Source organism: Etheostoma cragini, chromosome 21 (assembly GCF_013103735.1).
Source record: "Etheostoma cragini isolate CJK2018 chromosome 21, CSU_Ecrag_1.0, whole genome shotgun sequence".
NCBI classification, from domain to species: domain Eukaryota; kingdom Metazoa; phylum Chordata; class Actinopteri; order Perciformes; family Percidae; genus Etheostoma; species Etheostoma cragini.
Window position 1 is genome coordinate 12,581,753 of NC_048427.1, and position 15,630 is coordinate 12,597,382.

A 15,630-nucleotide genomic window follows, 5' to 3' on the forward strand; every position below is an offset into this window, starting at 1 on the left:
GGGGGCGTGGCCTTGACCAACTGCCACATTGCTTGTTTGAAAGCATCAATGTCTCTCTCATGGGTGGGCCAAATTCTCTGGGCAGGCAAAGCAGAGAAAGGGAAGATAATCTTGCCCCTTATGACCTCATTATATAAATGTTAAAAAACCCTCATTAAACGACATTTTTGTGCCATGGGACCTTTAAAGAATTATAATTTGAATCGCCACTACTAAACATACAGAGAAATACAACAGCTGGACTGATGCAGGGCGGGCACAGACATCTGAAGCTTTGCTAGTTAAGCTGCAAAAGCAACAAGGAATCCAGGGATGGGGGGGGGGGGCGCAGTCAAGACCAGCTTTGTGATATCCAACAAAATCGCCAAAAACAGTAACAGCCGAAAAAAGAGACTTTTGAGAACGTTCCACATCAAATTTACATTGAGCAGAATTAAGTTTAGCCTATTGGTCCCGGCCCCTCCATAACAGTCCCTGTTTCTCATGTGGCCCCTGGGAACATAAATTGCCCTCCCCTTCCTTAGGACAATGTATATAGGGCACTGGCTAAATTAATTCACATACATCTAAATAGCTCATACAAGCTACTTAGGTGTGTAGAAGCCAGCTGTTAGTCCGGGCTGTGAACATCAGGGTCAAACCCATTTATGAGTGTAAAACACGTGATTTGGCCTTGATTTGCATTATTACTGTTGCTTATGTTTGTGAAGAAACAAAGTATGGCCCCCAGAACTAACAATGCATTGTACTTTCACTTTCAGTTGATTGTTTGAAAACATTCTATGGGATGGTCTGAACTAAAATTGCACATTATACATTTCTACATTTCTTTTTGTTATTACATGTGTATACATTTGCATCAATGTTTATATATTTGTGTAGATTTTTCTTTTAATTAAAAACAAAATAGTTTTGGATTTGTCCTATTTTCACTACATGGGAGAGATCCGCCCCGTTTTTTTTTTTTTTTATGTAACTAAGGAACTCTGACTTAAAGTACAGTTTAAACAAACTACTCATTACTTTTACTTGAGTATTTTTTTCAGATTGGTAATTTCACTTGTTCTTGAGTAATGTTTTATCAAAGTATTGGTACTTATACTTGAGTACAATATTTTAGTACTTTTTCCACCTCTGCTCTTTGCCTTAGCACTACTCACACTACTGTGCCTATTTCTTACTCTTTAGTTATTTTGGTATGTACATAAGAAGAAAGAAAGCTACCACGGTCAGGGTATAAAAGTATAATTAAGTTTTTTCATTTTAAACCAAAAACCAAAAAGCGGATGATCCTTTAGTCCCCTGACCTACCACCCTAATTCAACTTAAACTGGACCATCGCTGAGATGGCACACTCTTTATTCCAGATTGAGATTTTAAGAATGAAGTGGTTTTGAAGTGAAGGGAAATGAAGTGGTTTAGTAAACCCTACTTCACTGTACTATGATTTCTAATTATTGTGAACAATTCTTTTGATTCCAGATGTCACTCACTAATCTATACTTCCAGCAAACTCCGTTCCTTCTCTTGTTAGTAATAAGTAATTTTGGTCCTTTCATTATTAGGAAATACCTTGCTAAATTCAGATTTGTAAAACATACTACTTTCTTGTTTTGATCGTGGATCATTGATTAGTTTTTCCCAGTCATATCCACTTTACTCTTTTAACTTCCTCAGCCTTTTTTTTCAGTGGCTCATCTCCTCTCTTCTCTGTCGCTCTGGTCTTTCTTAATAGAATTAGCGGAGTGTCCATCCCTTTGTACTAAACATCTCCCTGTTTCTGACAGCTGATGGGGGCCATTTCAAGTCTGGGATGACTGATATTGAGATATCCTTCAGGATAACATCCAAAGCAATTTTCCTTTGATTTGCTGAGTGATGGACTGTGCAAAGGAACATAGACCTAATGATCATTGCGGAGATGCAACCTCTAACTCCAGGGCATAGACTGTGGACTATTTCAAGCTATACAATAAGCTACGCCTCTCCCCCTCCTCTCTCTCTTTCTCTGCCTCTGCTGAGGTATTTTCAGAATGCTGCCGGCCATGATGGATTTATGAGTAAGCCATACTTTAGTAAACACCGATGGTGGGCAGCTTTGTCCTCCCCCTGTGATATAATGAAGGTCCCCATAAAAAATGGGAAAACCAGGTTACGGCCACCATAGAGCTGGGCCAAACAATAAAGGCTTTAGGGGCAGATATAGGCCTGTACCATAAATGCTGCAATCTGCTGTCACAGGGACATTAAAGGGATAATGACAGGCAGGCTGGCTTTCACAAAATCTCTGCAGCCCCTAAGAGGGTCTTTTTTTAGAATACACACAGAGACGCACACACACAGTCTAACTTTTGGTCAGGCTGTGTGTGTGTGTGTGTGTGTGTGTGTGTGTGTGTGTGTGTGTGTGTGTGTGTATACAGTAGATTGACAGAAAGAAAAAAGGAGGTGAAAGTGGCGCACTGTTCATTGATAACTGCAGCTTGTTCTCACATCGAAGGGTCGGGCCCTCATTACACATTGGATCGCTGACGGGAGCACAGCTGTTGGCTTTGGCTGGTGATGCCTGTACGCGCTGCACAAAACCAGCTGTGCAAACACACACACACACACACACACACACACACACACACACACACACACACACACACACACACACACACACACACGGACACCGTAATGACAGTAAAGGGAATGGAATTGTAGTTTCAGGTAGACTTAAAAGCAAACATGCACCTTTGCGCACACACACACTCACAAATGTACACACACGCTGACATGCACCCAAGTGAGATGTGAGCCAGGTGGCTAGTAAGACGTTTGGCTGCTGGGACCATGCCAGTGGTATGAGTGGGAGTGGAGGGGATTACGGTGCTGATCATCACAGTCGTGGGATAATACTCCTGATCAGCAGACAGCATGTTTTGCCCCACAGCTTGACAGAGACCTGCACATCTCCTTGGGGGAGGAATGGCAAGGAGAGCACTTTTTACTGCTTCCTAACACCCCAGATTGGGCGTGGAAAGAAAGTGGGGGGGGGAGTAAAAATAGTTTAACGCCCTCAAGGTCCAGCCAGCAATCTCCTCTCCGCCCTTGCCCATAAAACTCTTTGAATTCCCTCTTTAAAATCCTTCTTCCCTCACTTCCCCACTCCCCCCCCATCTCCCCGCTGGACTCTCATTTCCAGAATTGCTCAGGATCAAGGACGCTATGTTTACCGCTCGTGGTATTCCTCTGTTATTTTGCACTTACATAACCATATATTTTTCTGCGAAAGCCTCCACTCCTGAATGGTGCTTTAATCGGGACACTCCATCGGTTTGCTTTGACGTTATACAACAACACTCGAAATCAATACTGGCCTCTGAGACACAATGTGTGTGTTCTTTTAGTGATCACTTACACTCACGTACAGACTGGACACCACCTGTCACTAAACAGTTTTATTATGTGATGTAATGCATCAAAGTCCCAAACTGTCTCGCCAAAATAGCACTCTGTTCTCTTCTGTGGCATAAAAAATACCACAACTATTTCATCCAAGGCGCCTGGATTTATTCTGCCTTTTTTTAAGGATGACAAAGTGACTTTTTTGTTTAAATATACATGTAAGAAAGCTGTGGGAAAAGGACCTTTTTCAGGTCTAATCTTGTATTCTTCCCTCCCCCTCTGTAATAAGCAATGATCAACAATCCGTTATCTCTTAGCTTGTTCTATGCTATCACAGTGTATAACCCTAGGATGAATACTCTCCCCTTGGAGAGACAAACACAGAGCCTGGAAAATTAGCATTTTCTGACAGCCATTACTCATAGGGCTAATCCTGTCAAGGAATGTGTGACTGCGCTATCAGTGCAGGCTAGGGGTCGCCGTGGCCCAGGCCTGCACACCGGGCTCTTATCAGGCAGGGTAAACACACTGGGGCCTGCATTAAATAAGTGTCACAGTCGGTGGGGGCGGAGCCGGCCAAGCCCCCCTGCCAGGCTCCATGCAGATAATCCCTCTCAGAAACCTTGTTGGTCAGACCCAGCTGTGGCCTGTGGCTCAGGTGTAGGAAAAGTGGGGGGAGGAGAGCCATTGTTTGGGCCATTTCCACATTGATGCGGATACATTTGAGAAACTAATTTATGCATCAAACGTTTTCTATCCACATAATCAATTTTAGGTAAATTTAGAAAAGTTACCAAAACAGTAGAAAAGATCTTAAGGTTGATTGTCCCAAAACAATGGGACAGGACATTGGATTCTGCCATCATTTACTAGTTGTCACAATCTGCAGCCACAGAAATATAACATGCCGTTACTGATCCCCACGGGGGAAATTTGGATGCTGCAGCAGCACAAAGGCAGAAATAAATAAAGTTAATAGAGATGTGAAAATCCAATAAAAAAGACCAAATGAACAAAATAAGATGCAGACCTATATACAACTATACGTAGAAGTAAAAGGTTCACAGGAAAGTGACACAGTAGGATTAATAGCAGCTAGTCTAGTATATGTGTAAACAGTGTACACCAGAATAATATATACTGTGATCAAGTAATGACTTCTATGGTTGTCTGTATTAATAAAGCAAAATAGAAATAATATAGCATAGGATGTGGTTATACAGTATAGCATATTAACATAGGACAATATACATTTTAGTTTTCAAGAGATCATTGAGGGGCAGACCTCGTTTAAAATGACATTACAAAAATAAAGAAAACAACACAGAAAAGGAAGCAGCACCATCATAGATAGCATATGACGGTGTAGTATGAGGTATAATATATAGTAGAAAGTGCAATGTAATTGTAAAAATATTGTATGGTATTGTGCGGCAGTGTAACAGAATACCAAATGAAACATGGTATATTTTATTATAATATGCAAAAAGTGTCCCTTGGAACGTCCCAATGAAGGATCAAACATGCTTGTTATTTTCACATGTGGTCTTTCTTTTGATTTGATTTCAAATTCTATATTGCCAATGTGAAGGTGAAAAAAATAATAATACATCGTGAGATGTCGTCCAACAAAATAATATCTCGTGGGGGCTTGGCCTTAATCCCTTCCAATGACCATGCACAGGCAACTTGAGCTGGCAGCTGTACGCCAGATCACATGACAATCACAGGTCAGTGTTTCCCCCGTCAACGCCACAGCATGACCCTGGGGATGTGTAAAAAGTTTGGATGTGTCTGAGAGACTATATTTGCCACTATATTCTTTCAGCATCGATATTTGCATCTCCTGACTTTGAAAAAGGAAATATGCCTTCAGAGTTGTGCTTTGATGGCTTTGGCATGGACTCAAGCCTGTGTGGACAACACAGCTGCATTTGTGCATAACAAGTTGAAACAATGTTGCATGGAATGTTGCGGAATAAAGGTGCAGTAACATTTTATTAGGAGGTGGTGCAAGTCTGAAGCAAAACAACTTCCTTTTGGACTTTATTCCAGCTGCAACTACAATCAGAAAAGTTGAGTGTCAGTAACCATGACTGGGTGACTTTGCTACTTCTGCTACTTTATGTGTGCTGGGTGAACTGAGGCGCCTCTCCGGGCAGCCCTCGAGGAAAAGTGTAATGGTGTTACATTGAGTGTACAAGGTGGGAAACCTTGAATAATGTGGGATGAGAGCGAGCCAGAAAGGCGAATCCGAGTCAGCCAGTGGGTCACCAGGAGGTGAGGCTGCCTTCTTCCCTGGGTTCAGGAAAAGTTCAGCTGCATAGCATTAGGCAAATTAGGGAGACAAGGCTGGGGGAGAAAGAAAATCAGGGGGGGGGGGACACTGATGCGAGCGGAAAGGGTGAAATAAATTGGAAGGAGGAGCCCAAATTAAGAGTGAGAACATAGAGGGACTTCCAGGAAAAAGTCTGGACTCTCATTAAATCCCTGAATTCCGTGCAAAGATGTGAAAGACTCATTATTGAGCTTATATAACGTAATCATGTCCTCAAATACGTTCAGATTTAAAGCCCCCGCACCTAAATTTGAGGTGCGGGGGGAGGGAGGGGGGTGCTCCTCCTCTCACAGTCCCATACAGGGCCCGGGGAGAGTGAGGGAGATCCATGGTGACGTCCCTGAACGGGTTAAACGTAGGAGGAGCAACGCATGAAAAGAGAACTGAGGGTAGGAAGGGGGGAAAAAAAAGAAAAAAGAACCTAGTGGAGGTGGAGCCAAAGCCCTCAGCTGCTGTGCCTTGTCACATTTTTTGCAGAACGTGATAGCCGCATGATTTGGTGTGGGAACGATTTCGGCGTCTCTCTGCGAACACTAACACGGCGGCGCTGCGTGCTCCATGCGACCCTGGATACCGGAGAGCGGGGTCTGACCGAGAGAAGCCGCCGGTTGTTGTAGCGCACGGAGGGAGACCGGTTCACTGACGGGGCTGACAGGAGTCCTCCCACAGACGCGAACGGGACAACCGACCGTAACCCAAAAGGACAAACTGCAACTAGGAATTTCCTTTCCGATATTTGCGCCTTCATCCCTGTGTTGTCGACACGGACTTGGGATATTTGTGTTCTCTTTTCTGGGATTTTATTCTCTTCATGGTGTGGATACAGCCTTTAATATTGCTCTCTTTTTGAGCGAGGCCGACAGGACCTATCTAGTCTGCTTTATTATTGTGTGCATATTCCCAGGCGTGTTCTCGCGTTGGACACCATGCAGACAGTTCTTTTAAATCATGTTTTTAAATTGAGCGCAGCCGATCAGGCTATTTCAGACTGATTCGCTCCTCGGTTTTGGGTTTCGATCAACACAGCGGCTGTGTGAAGATGCCAAATGTTCAATTTTTCCCGCTGTGCTTGGATTTACCACTTTCCCTTTGATTTGAATGCAGTTCCAACCGTTTTGCCCCCATCCGTCTCTACCTCTCCCGGTGGCGAGCTAAAAAAAACAACAGCCCACAAGGCTCGTGTTTTTCAGCGTGCGCGACATTAGTTGTATTTGATAATAACCCCTTGCTTCGTATGATGTATGAGAGTGTGGACGTTGTGGGACTGAATCCCAGCCCGAACCCGTTTTTAATGATGGATTACTACAACCAGAGCAGAGGATGCTTGATCCCAGAGAAAGGACTGGTGCCCGGAGCGCCCCATCCCTACAGCACGTCCATCAGAAACCAGCACTGGAACGGCTCCAATCACTGTAGGTGCCTTTTCCTGCCCCCTCAACTTCATTTCACCAGTTGGGGAAGTTAAAGCCTCTAAATGTTCATACATTTGTGTGTGTTTATGTATAGTCTAAATGACGTGCTTTCCATTTCGTTATTACATTTTTACCACACGACTATAATTACTAGTAGCCTATAAAGTCTTAAGTCCTGTGTCACCATCCTGTTTTATCTCAATTATTCAAACCGGATAATATGTGGCAAACAGCGTTGCGTGTTATCGCCGTCACTAAGCTTCATAACTGCTTTAAATATACTTGACCCACTTTCGTCTCTCTCTCTCTCTCTCTCTCTCTCTCTCTCTCTCTCTCTCTCTCTCTCTCCTGCCTCTGTATGCCCATCGGCTGGGTAGATGTTCTGAGAAACGTCGGTGAGATTGTGGCGCTCTGATCCAGACCACGTTATGCAAAACTGTTGTGTTCCTGAAACATGCAATTAATACAAACAAGGTTTTGCAAGCTACGCCAACGTTAATCAGATCAAACTTTCCTGCCAGTGTTATCCCTCGGGTTCTCTGGTAATCTGAACAACTAGTAACTGCACACACACACACACACACAGCACACACAGCACACACACAGCACACTTAGCACACACACAGGCCAAAGTTCCTGAGCAGCACGGCCTTAACTGCACCGTCCTGTCAATTCCATGTGCCCATCAGACCTTTCGCTAATTCAGAGTGTTTTAAACCAGTGGTCTATATTTAGTAGGTAGCTTGGGGGGGGGGAACAATCACAACACAGTGTGCTCTAAGAATTGAATTATACAGTTTAATATTTAAAATCTTGACTGAACATACAAATTAGAATATTAGAATTAAGATTTAAATTCGAATGTCATAAATACTACGACCAGAAATTATCATTTTTAGGCTAATGTGCCAGACAGGCCTTTGGGCCATGTCTAAAAATAGTACATCAGTGTCTGATAATGCTTTTAAAATCTCAGTAAGACTTTAGTTTGGATAAGGGATTCTGTGTCTGTGTGTGTGTGTGTGTGTGTGTGTTTGTGTGTAGTTTTTCTTTTCTTGGGTTGAGTAACCACCACCAGTCATGGGCAGTTTATTGATACGGTATCTGCTGCAATAAGAGAGAGTTTTATTGCGACAACAAAGTATCACAGCGGCGTTCCCATTCTATACCTCAAAGGAGCTGCACTGCACAAAGCTCCAGCAGGCCTTCATAGAAGAGATGGCTCTGTTGTCTTTCACAGCTGAAGGAGTGTAAAAAGCAGGAATCTCCACAGGCTCTTAAGGGCCAATTTCCTCCTCGTCTCAGGACTATAGAAACACACGACAAAGAGGAATTTCACCAGGATCTTGTTTAATCTTTTGGCAGCAACAACAAAACCACTGCAAAACGGGTTATGTTTGCACTTTAGTCTTTCTCTTTCACTACTTGTTTTTCCAAGTCACATGAGAACAGATATTCCTCTTGACTAAAAGGACAAGTCACATACATATTATAAAGCAGATATCTAGCAATCTACTCTATCTAGCCTCATGGTATTTATATAGTATTTATTGAACTGACCCACCAAAGAGCTCTAGTGGCAGCATTGATTCAAACCATGTGAGCTCGTCTGAGAGAGACTGTGGGGGTTTGGCCCAGGAAAAGACCTCTGATCCCTTTACTCGACTCCACATTGTGTTGCTCAACGAAGGAATTGCAGGGGGAGTGTGTGTTTGTGTGTGTGTGTGTGTGTGGGTGGGTGGGTGGGTGGGGGTAGCATAGCTGATCTTTGCCTTACTGCTTGATTGTAATAAAAAATTGAGTGCACAACTCGGGGGAGGAGGGGGGATGGGGGGATGTTAGTGTCATCACGGGGTTCAGAGGCTTATTGGATCAAAGGGATAGAAAACACACCGGACACTACACAGCACAATTTATTTTTTACCTCCCGTTTGGCAGCAGGAATCCAAAGCAGTCAGGCTCAACAGCACGAGACAATCCCCCAAAACATCTGCTGGCTTCTCTTTTGGACTTTAAACTACCAACTTCACAGACACTAGTCTCATGGTATGTTATCCTCTGCACGTGGGTTTGGAGACCGATTGCTGCGGGAGTTAAAAAAATGTTTCACCCCCTCAGTGCTTTCCCTTTTTGGTCCTCTGTTTTTTTCCAACCTCTCCAAATTGGGTCTAACTATTCATTACGGGCTTTACAGACGAGCTCTCTGGCTCTAAGAATGCACTCAGTGACATCTTCGCTGAAGTAAATGGCCTCCTGGACCCATTAAGTGGCTGGGCGCAAATCCAGATCATATGGACGCCTCATCCCTGATGTTATTAGTTCTTTAATTATGCTGCCACTTTAGCTGCTCGACTGTTTCCATCCAGAAGCTGTCAGCACAGGTTTGTTAATTCACAGCAGGCTTTTAACATTATGTTCAGAGCAATAATGCTGAATCTTTATGGTGAAACGGCTCTGGTCTCGCAGATTAAATGCACTGGATTTTTTCACTGTGTGCCTGTCAGAATCCTTCCAGCGATTATGGGCTCATGCTTGAAAGAATGTGCCTGGCCTTGTTCACATGACTGTCACACACAAAAAAAATGGGGGTATGAAAGAAAGAGGGATTGCATGGTGGGCTCAAATGCTCACCAGCCCATAGGATTCTTGCTCCTTGTTTTTTTTCCTTTCGGGCTGTCCACAGTACGACAGAAAGCGGTCAGCGGGGTTTTTCATAGAGAGTAGACCAGGCAGAGAGAAGGGCGAGATTCAAGCTAGTTTGTCTTCTGAAGGCAGGGCCTGCCAAGTGGGCTATTGCACATGAACGCTGTGTCTGACGGGCAAGTGACTGGCAGCTTAATCTGACTCATGTGGTATTTAAGTGCGGAAGTCCTTTTGCCTAGCAGGAGGCAAGGCCCAAGAAAAAACAGATGGTAGTTTATTGTTTTTCAATGCAACGGACTGTAAGAGCAGAAACAATTCTGAGCAATGATGAACGGGGGAGGTTGGTTAGAGTGGACTTTTTTAAATGAGAAAACGGCAAAAAAGTTTGAGCTTTGCTGTTAAATAATAAACCCATGTGGTTTCTCTTTTGGCTTTCTGAGAGGCTGCAGCATCAAGGCAGCGCAGCAACATGGAAAACTGTGGGTAATGTGTTTGGACTTTGTGCGGGCCAGCAAATTGGTGTTGGTCTTGCGAAAGAACGATGAATATCAATGCCTCTTGTCCTTTATTTATACATGCAGTTTTTATTTGGCAAGTGTTAGCTGGGAATTGAGTAAAAACATGAACAGCAGACGATAAACAGAGAGAGGCTCGTCCCCCTTTCCCCATACACAACTGGCAGTTTCTGACATCGGTGGGAGGTTGCTGTCGTAATCAGCTAGGGAAAAGGGAATCTTTTTTTTTTTTTTTTTGATCAATCCACTCAGAATTTCTTGGCAACGTTGCTTACAATATTAGTAAAGTTACTGCGAGTGATGCATATTCCAGGCTTTCATATTCCTGTACTGCAGTGTTTGTCCTTAATGCCAGGTGTGTAATACTCTCTGCATGCTCTTAAACAGCAGTGCACCTCAGGGCTTTAATGGACATTATAATGAGAGAATGGACCTTTCCTCCTGGGGCTTTGTTGATCTCCAACTCGATGGAAGTGGCAGGATAGATAGATGGCATTGAGGCTAGGACCCCTGTTCTTCCAGGGAGGGGAGGCATCACACTGTCTCCTTATTGCGCCACATCTGCCTAACCCCTTTCAGCCAGTGGCGACGGTGATTTAGTAGCTTAAACGCGAGAGAGAGAGAGAGAGAGAGGGAGAGAGAGAGAGAGAGAGAGAGAAATCAGTATGTCCACAGAAACACGCCTGCTTTCACCTTCAGGTGAACATCAATAACACATTTTGTCATCATGGTATGTTTGTAATGGCAAAAGGGTGAAGGGAGTTCAACACCGCTGCCGCCGCTCTCCTGAGTAAGGCCGCAGGGCGGCGTTTCACAACCTGCTAGTCCTCGCTGCCCAAAACGTCAACTTGCCACCAGCCTTTAAAGCTCTTGCTGCCTGTTTTTAATGTGATTCATCGTGTACTAAATAGAGATGCCCTTAGATTGGGATGATCTCCGTGGCACGATGTTACCAGGATCAACAGAGACGCATGTTTTTGGTATAGTACTTGTTGTTTCAGTAATGTTTTGAAGGTGTATTGAGTGGGTGTGGTCCGTCACCTTGAACGTTGGAAGAGCACCTGGCTTTAGGACACACACAAACAATGCTGTATTTGACTAAGGAAATTGTATTTTCTCCTGAAAGTGGCATATTGCATTGTCACTCCAAATTGAGCATGTCAGAAAATTCAGCATATTTCTGTTTGGGCAGTTTTTTTGTGAACACACGCTCAAACCCATCGACGGGCCCCGGCTTGTTTGTAGAGAGAATCAGCCTGGAGGCATCAGTCAGAGAGCACTGTACACCAGTTTGGTTTAACCTTAAACCCCCAAACAAGGGGTTGTGTACTCTGCAAAGCCCACTTTGATGAAAAAAGCCAGGAAGACTGAAAAGATCCAGGCAGTGGCATTGATTCATCAGGAATTAAAAAAGGCAGCTGATTGCAGATAGTGTTACAAAGGGCCGTAATCTCAATATCAATAATTACAGTTTCACCTGTTTCTGTCCTGTTATACACACAGAGACACATATACAGGGGTGGGAGGGAGATCGAAACACTTCAGGTTAAAGGGGGGTTCGTCCCTCTAAAATATTCATAGCTTCTTCATTTAAATCAATTCGGCTCTACGCGGGCAGTCAAGCGTTGACTGTCAGAAATTGAGCTGGGCCTGTTGTAATCACTTCTTTACTTATCTCTATAGATGGCTTGTTCGCAATGCGCTCTGCATGGCTAGCTCACCACCACATTGAGAGAGGGCTCTCTCTTTCTCTCCAACTCTCCTCTTCCCCATCCCCATCTCTCCGCCCTATCTCCATGTTTCATCCCCGACCCTCTCATAATGGAACACACACAAATTCATCTGGGTATTGAACCAGGGACATTCATCACCCCAGAATTCATCTGCAAGGCATTTTCATTCCCAAAGTGTCTCTTTTCTATCTCACACTTTATCTCTCTCTCCCTCTCTGTTTCCTACCTCCATGGTGGCATTCATCGGATGGCAGTCTGTGTCACGATTAATCTTTAATGCTCGCCTGCCCTAATTTTTACTCATATTTTTCAAGATTTCCGGCCCTCCAAACCCCATTTGCCAAAATCTGCTGTATATAGAGTGATTACATGGAATGTTGCCTTGTTTCATCAGTTGTGGAGGACCACTTCCTGCTTCTGCCTCTCCTCCCTCTCTCTCTCTCTCTCTCTCTCTCTCTCTCTCTCTCTCTCTCTCTCTCTCAGGCCACAAGCTCTAGGCCAAAGCACAGGGCTCAGACTTCCACCAACAAATTCATCCCTAGTCTCCCTCTGGGGATCTGTGTTAACATCACATGGATGACAACTGTGCACACCTCTAGTAGTTGACTCACACTCAGACACACACGCCACAAATGCCCTCCTATTTAGAGAGTGGGACAGCCGAGAAAATAGGGTAGAGGTTAGTATGCTAAAAATACTCGAGCCTGGCAGTTCTTTCGGCCGTCTGGGCAAAAAATAGCATTGTGTTGCTGCTGCTCAGTCAGTGTTGTTAACCGAGGAGCAGGAGAAAACGCTCTGCCCCGGCTCAAGTTTTTTTTTATTTTTCGTGTGTGCATAGAGCTTCCTCTCCTTACTTGCATGAACACAAAGTCCCATAGGCTACAATCATGCTTTTAATCATCATGCAAGCAGGCCAGCTCCGAAGAGATGTCTCAGTGTTTCAGATGATCTCATTGCGGTGAAGAGTCCTTATTTGCCTCTCATAATACCTGTTGTTGGTGTCTTTTACATGCCTCCAGGGTGCACAAAGGGAAAGTTTGGAGGAAGACAAGCCCTTTCTGTATGTCTTGATTTATGGAAGCGACTATCTTAAGTAACTTTAGATGTCCAATATTATGTATCTTCTCCTATTTGGTTCTCTCTCTTGACATCCAGGCCTAGCCTGGCTCAATCTGGTCCCCCTTAGTGACAAAGGAGCTGGGTCTGTCACTATCATCTCTTTCCCACAGCCCCTCTGAATCATTTCATATTCATTACGTGTCTGGCTGGAGCCCGGCCTCTGACATTTGATTCTTAAAGGCCCACCTGGGACCGGGATGAAATAGACTGCCAACAGTGCGGCGTAGGTGGGAAGGAAGGATGCATCGCTGGAAAGTGACGGATAGGACAACATGTTCGACCGACAGCTTGGGTTACAGGCTGCATGTTCCCTGTAACCCTGTTTGTGATATTAGCATTGTGTGAACTGAGAGATGCCCTGTAGCAGAGCAGCACCGAACACGCGTAGGTTACCAGAGGTAAATGAGAAGAGACTGAAGCAGCTGGATCCTGTTTGTTATGAATAGAGCCACTGTGTGTTAAAAGGAATGCGCTCTGATATCAAGCAGACCCTTCATTTCAGTGAGACGTATTGTCTAGCCTGCGCCGTGACCTGTAGTGTCTTATCATGGCCGTTGATGGTGAAGTACCTCGGCTGAGAGAGAAAGAGAGATGCCTGCTTGGGTCATTATCAAAATAATTAAGTGCTTGTGTCAGATGCTGAGGAGCATTAATTGTTCTTTGAAAAATAATTACAGTATGTCACAAGCCTCTGCGCTGCTAGTTCCTGGTAGGGTTAAGACTCTGTCTATTCCTCATTCCTAGCTGTCTTGTTTTCAAAGCTCCGCCGGCCCGGATGCTCTTTCTGATTGGGGGGGGGCTTTTGATTTGTTTCAACCTTCAAGTTATTGTTACCATTCACACAAATACATCTTTGTTTGTGCTCCAAATGATAGCGCTGGGATCACAGAGGAAGCAAAGAGATCAAATCAGAAATGTAGGAGCCCTTTGACAGATTTTGTTACCCCTTACTTCTGCCGGGGAGCTGATTAATTGAAAAAGGTGACAACAATGTCAACAATTTAAACCAGAGATGTCAAGTCGCACAGTGTGGCGCACTGTAGTAACTGGGGACCAGCCCCCCTTGCTTGCAGCGGTGCTGTTCTACGTCACGACGCGACATCCGGCTTTGCCCTCGCGCCATACGTGGGAAACCTTTTGCACACCACCGCTGCCACTGTGGTGGTTCCACAATAGAGCTGGATTATTGTGTCTGAGCTGTCAGCACCTCTCAGCTGAAAGAAAATGAGAGGGAGAGAGAGATCTCCGGAGCAGGGAAAGCTGGCATTTTCAAACAATAATCTCTGTGGAGCCTTCCAGGAGGTTTAATGTCATTTTTGGCCTCTGGATTTTTTTGCCCTTTTCTCCTTTGAACAAAAATCTGAGAGAGCGTGCATGGGGAGGAACAGAATAAGGGAAGAGAGACAACAGACGGAGAGAGGGAGATGCTTGGCTAGGTGACTGATATTATTAGTGTTCTGGTGTGACTGATGGAGCCTTGGCCTGCAACTAATGGCTGCCAACAGGCCAGCGATGGCAAATTGAGTCTAGTACAGAATGACCCATATTTTTAATAACCTTAATCTGTGTGTCCCAGTTGCCTTAACAAAACCTGTTTCCACTCTCCAGCCTCATCTTGTTTTAGCTCACTCAGAATCGAGCCTTTTCAGCTACAGAGATGTTAAACAGTGAGGGCAGGTAGATGGCAGCTTAAGCCGACCGGCATTTTTTTACCTTAGTACCTTGCGTGCAAAGCTGCATGGCTGCCCAAATGTGCTCCTCCTGGCTGCAAGCAAGAGTGGCATCACTAATCTTCATTGCCTCGTGTGAATAATGGATTGGATGTCATGCAGCGATTAGACACACACACACCTCCACGCATGCATGTCACTCTTTGCTGCAGTGGTGACCAGCTAGGTTCCCTTCTGCACTCAAGAGAGGGTTTACAGTCTACAGTGGTCCTGCTGCCGAACCTGGCCACCCAGCCTCGTCTTCCCCACGCTGCTCACCTTTACTCAACCTCCACAGCTACGTACATCCTGAAGTTAGCAAGAGAAGAACTCTGCTCTCACACATATACTTGCTAAAGCCTTTCATGGCTGTAATCCTCAACACCAGGAAGAGATGCATGGGAATGTTGCATCAGATGCATTTAAAGCATGAGGAAGGGAAGGAGGAACTACGGCAATGTTAAAGCCTATTCCCCCCCCCCACCCCACACCCCTCCCTCCCGTCTTCCCTAAAGCCTGCTGGGATGCTCCTTGGGCTTGACCTACCCAACTCCACCTGCCCTTACTTCTCAACGGGGAAGCTCCATCATTGGCCTTCCCTGAGCTGGCCTACTTGGGACTGTTTGATCTTATTGTGGAAGCTTGCTCGCTGCCTGGCAGGCAGAGTGAGCTCCTTGATGCTGAGGGTTGGGGAGGTGGAGCAGGCTTCAGTGGAGAGGCTTAATAACTGTATTAACATCGGTGGCTCCCCCAGGACCCATGCTTACACAGTGG

General features: G+C 44.8%; 1 protein-coding gene across 3 annotated transcripts in view; it reads left to right on the forward strand.

The window, feature by feature from the left end:
* raraa (retinoic acid receptor, alpha a) overlaps positions 1-15,630 on the forward strand; it is a 137,301-nt gene that overhangs the window by 92,190 nt on the left and 29,481 nt on the right. Inside the window, exon 1 of one of the 3 annotated variants that reach the window (XM_034859937.1) lies at positions 6,138-7,137. The exons of 1 other annotated variant lie outside the window; for it this stretch is intronic. In XM_034859937.1, the coding sequence (XP_034715828.1) occupies positions 6,960-7,137 (178 nt within the window). In that variant the 5' untranslated portion in view covers positions 6,138-6,959. Of the gene's footprint in view, positions 1-6,137; positions 7,138-15,630 lie in introns of those variants that run through there. One more of the 3 variants, XM_034859936.1, reaches the window with a different exon arrangement.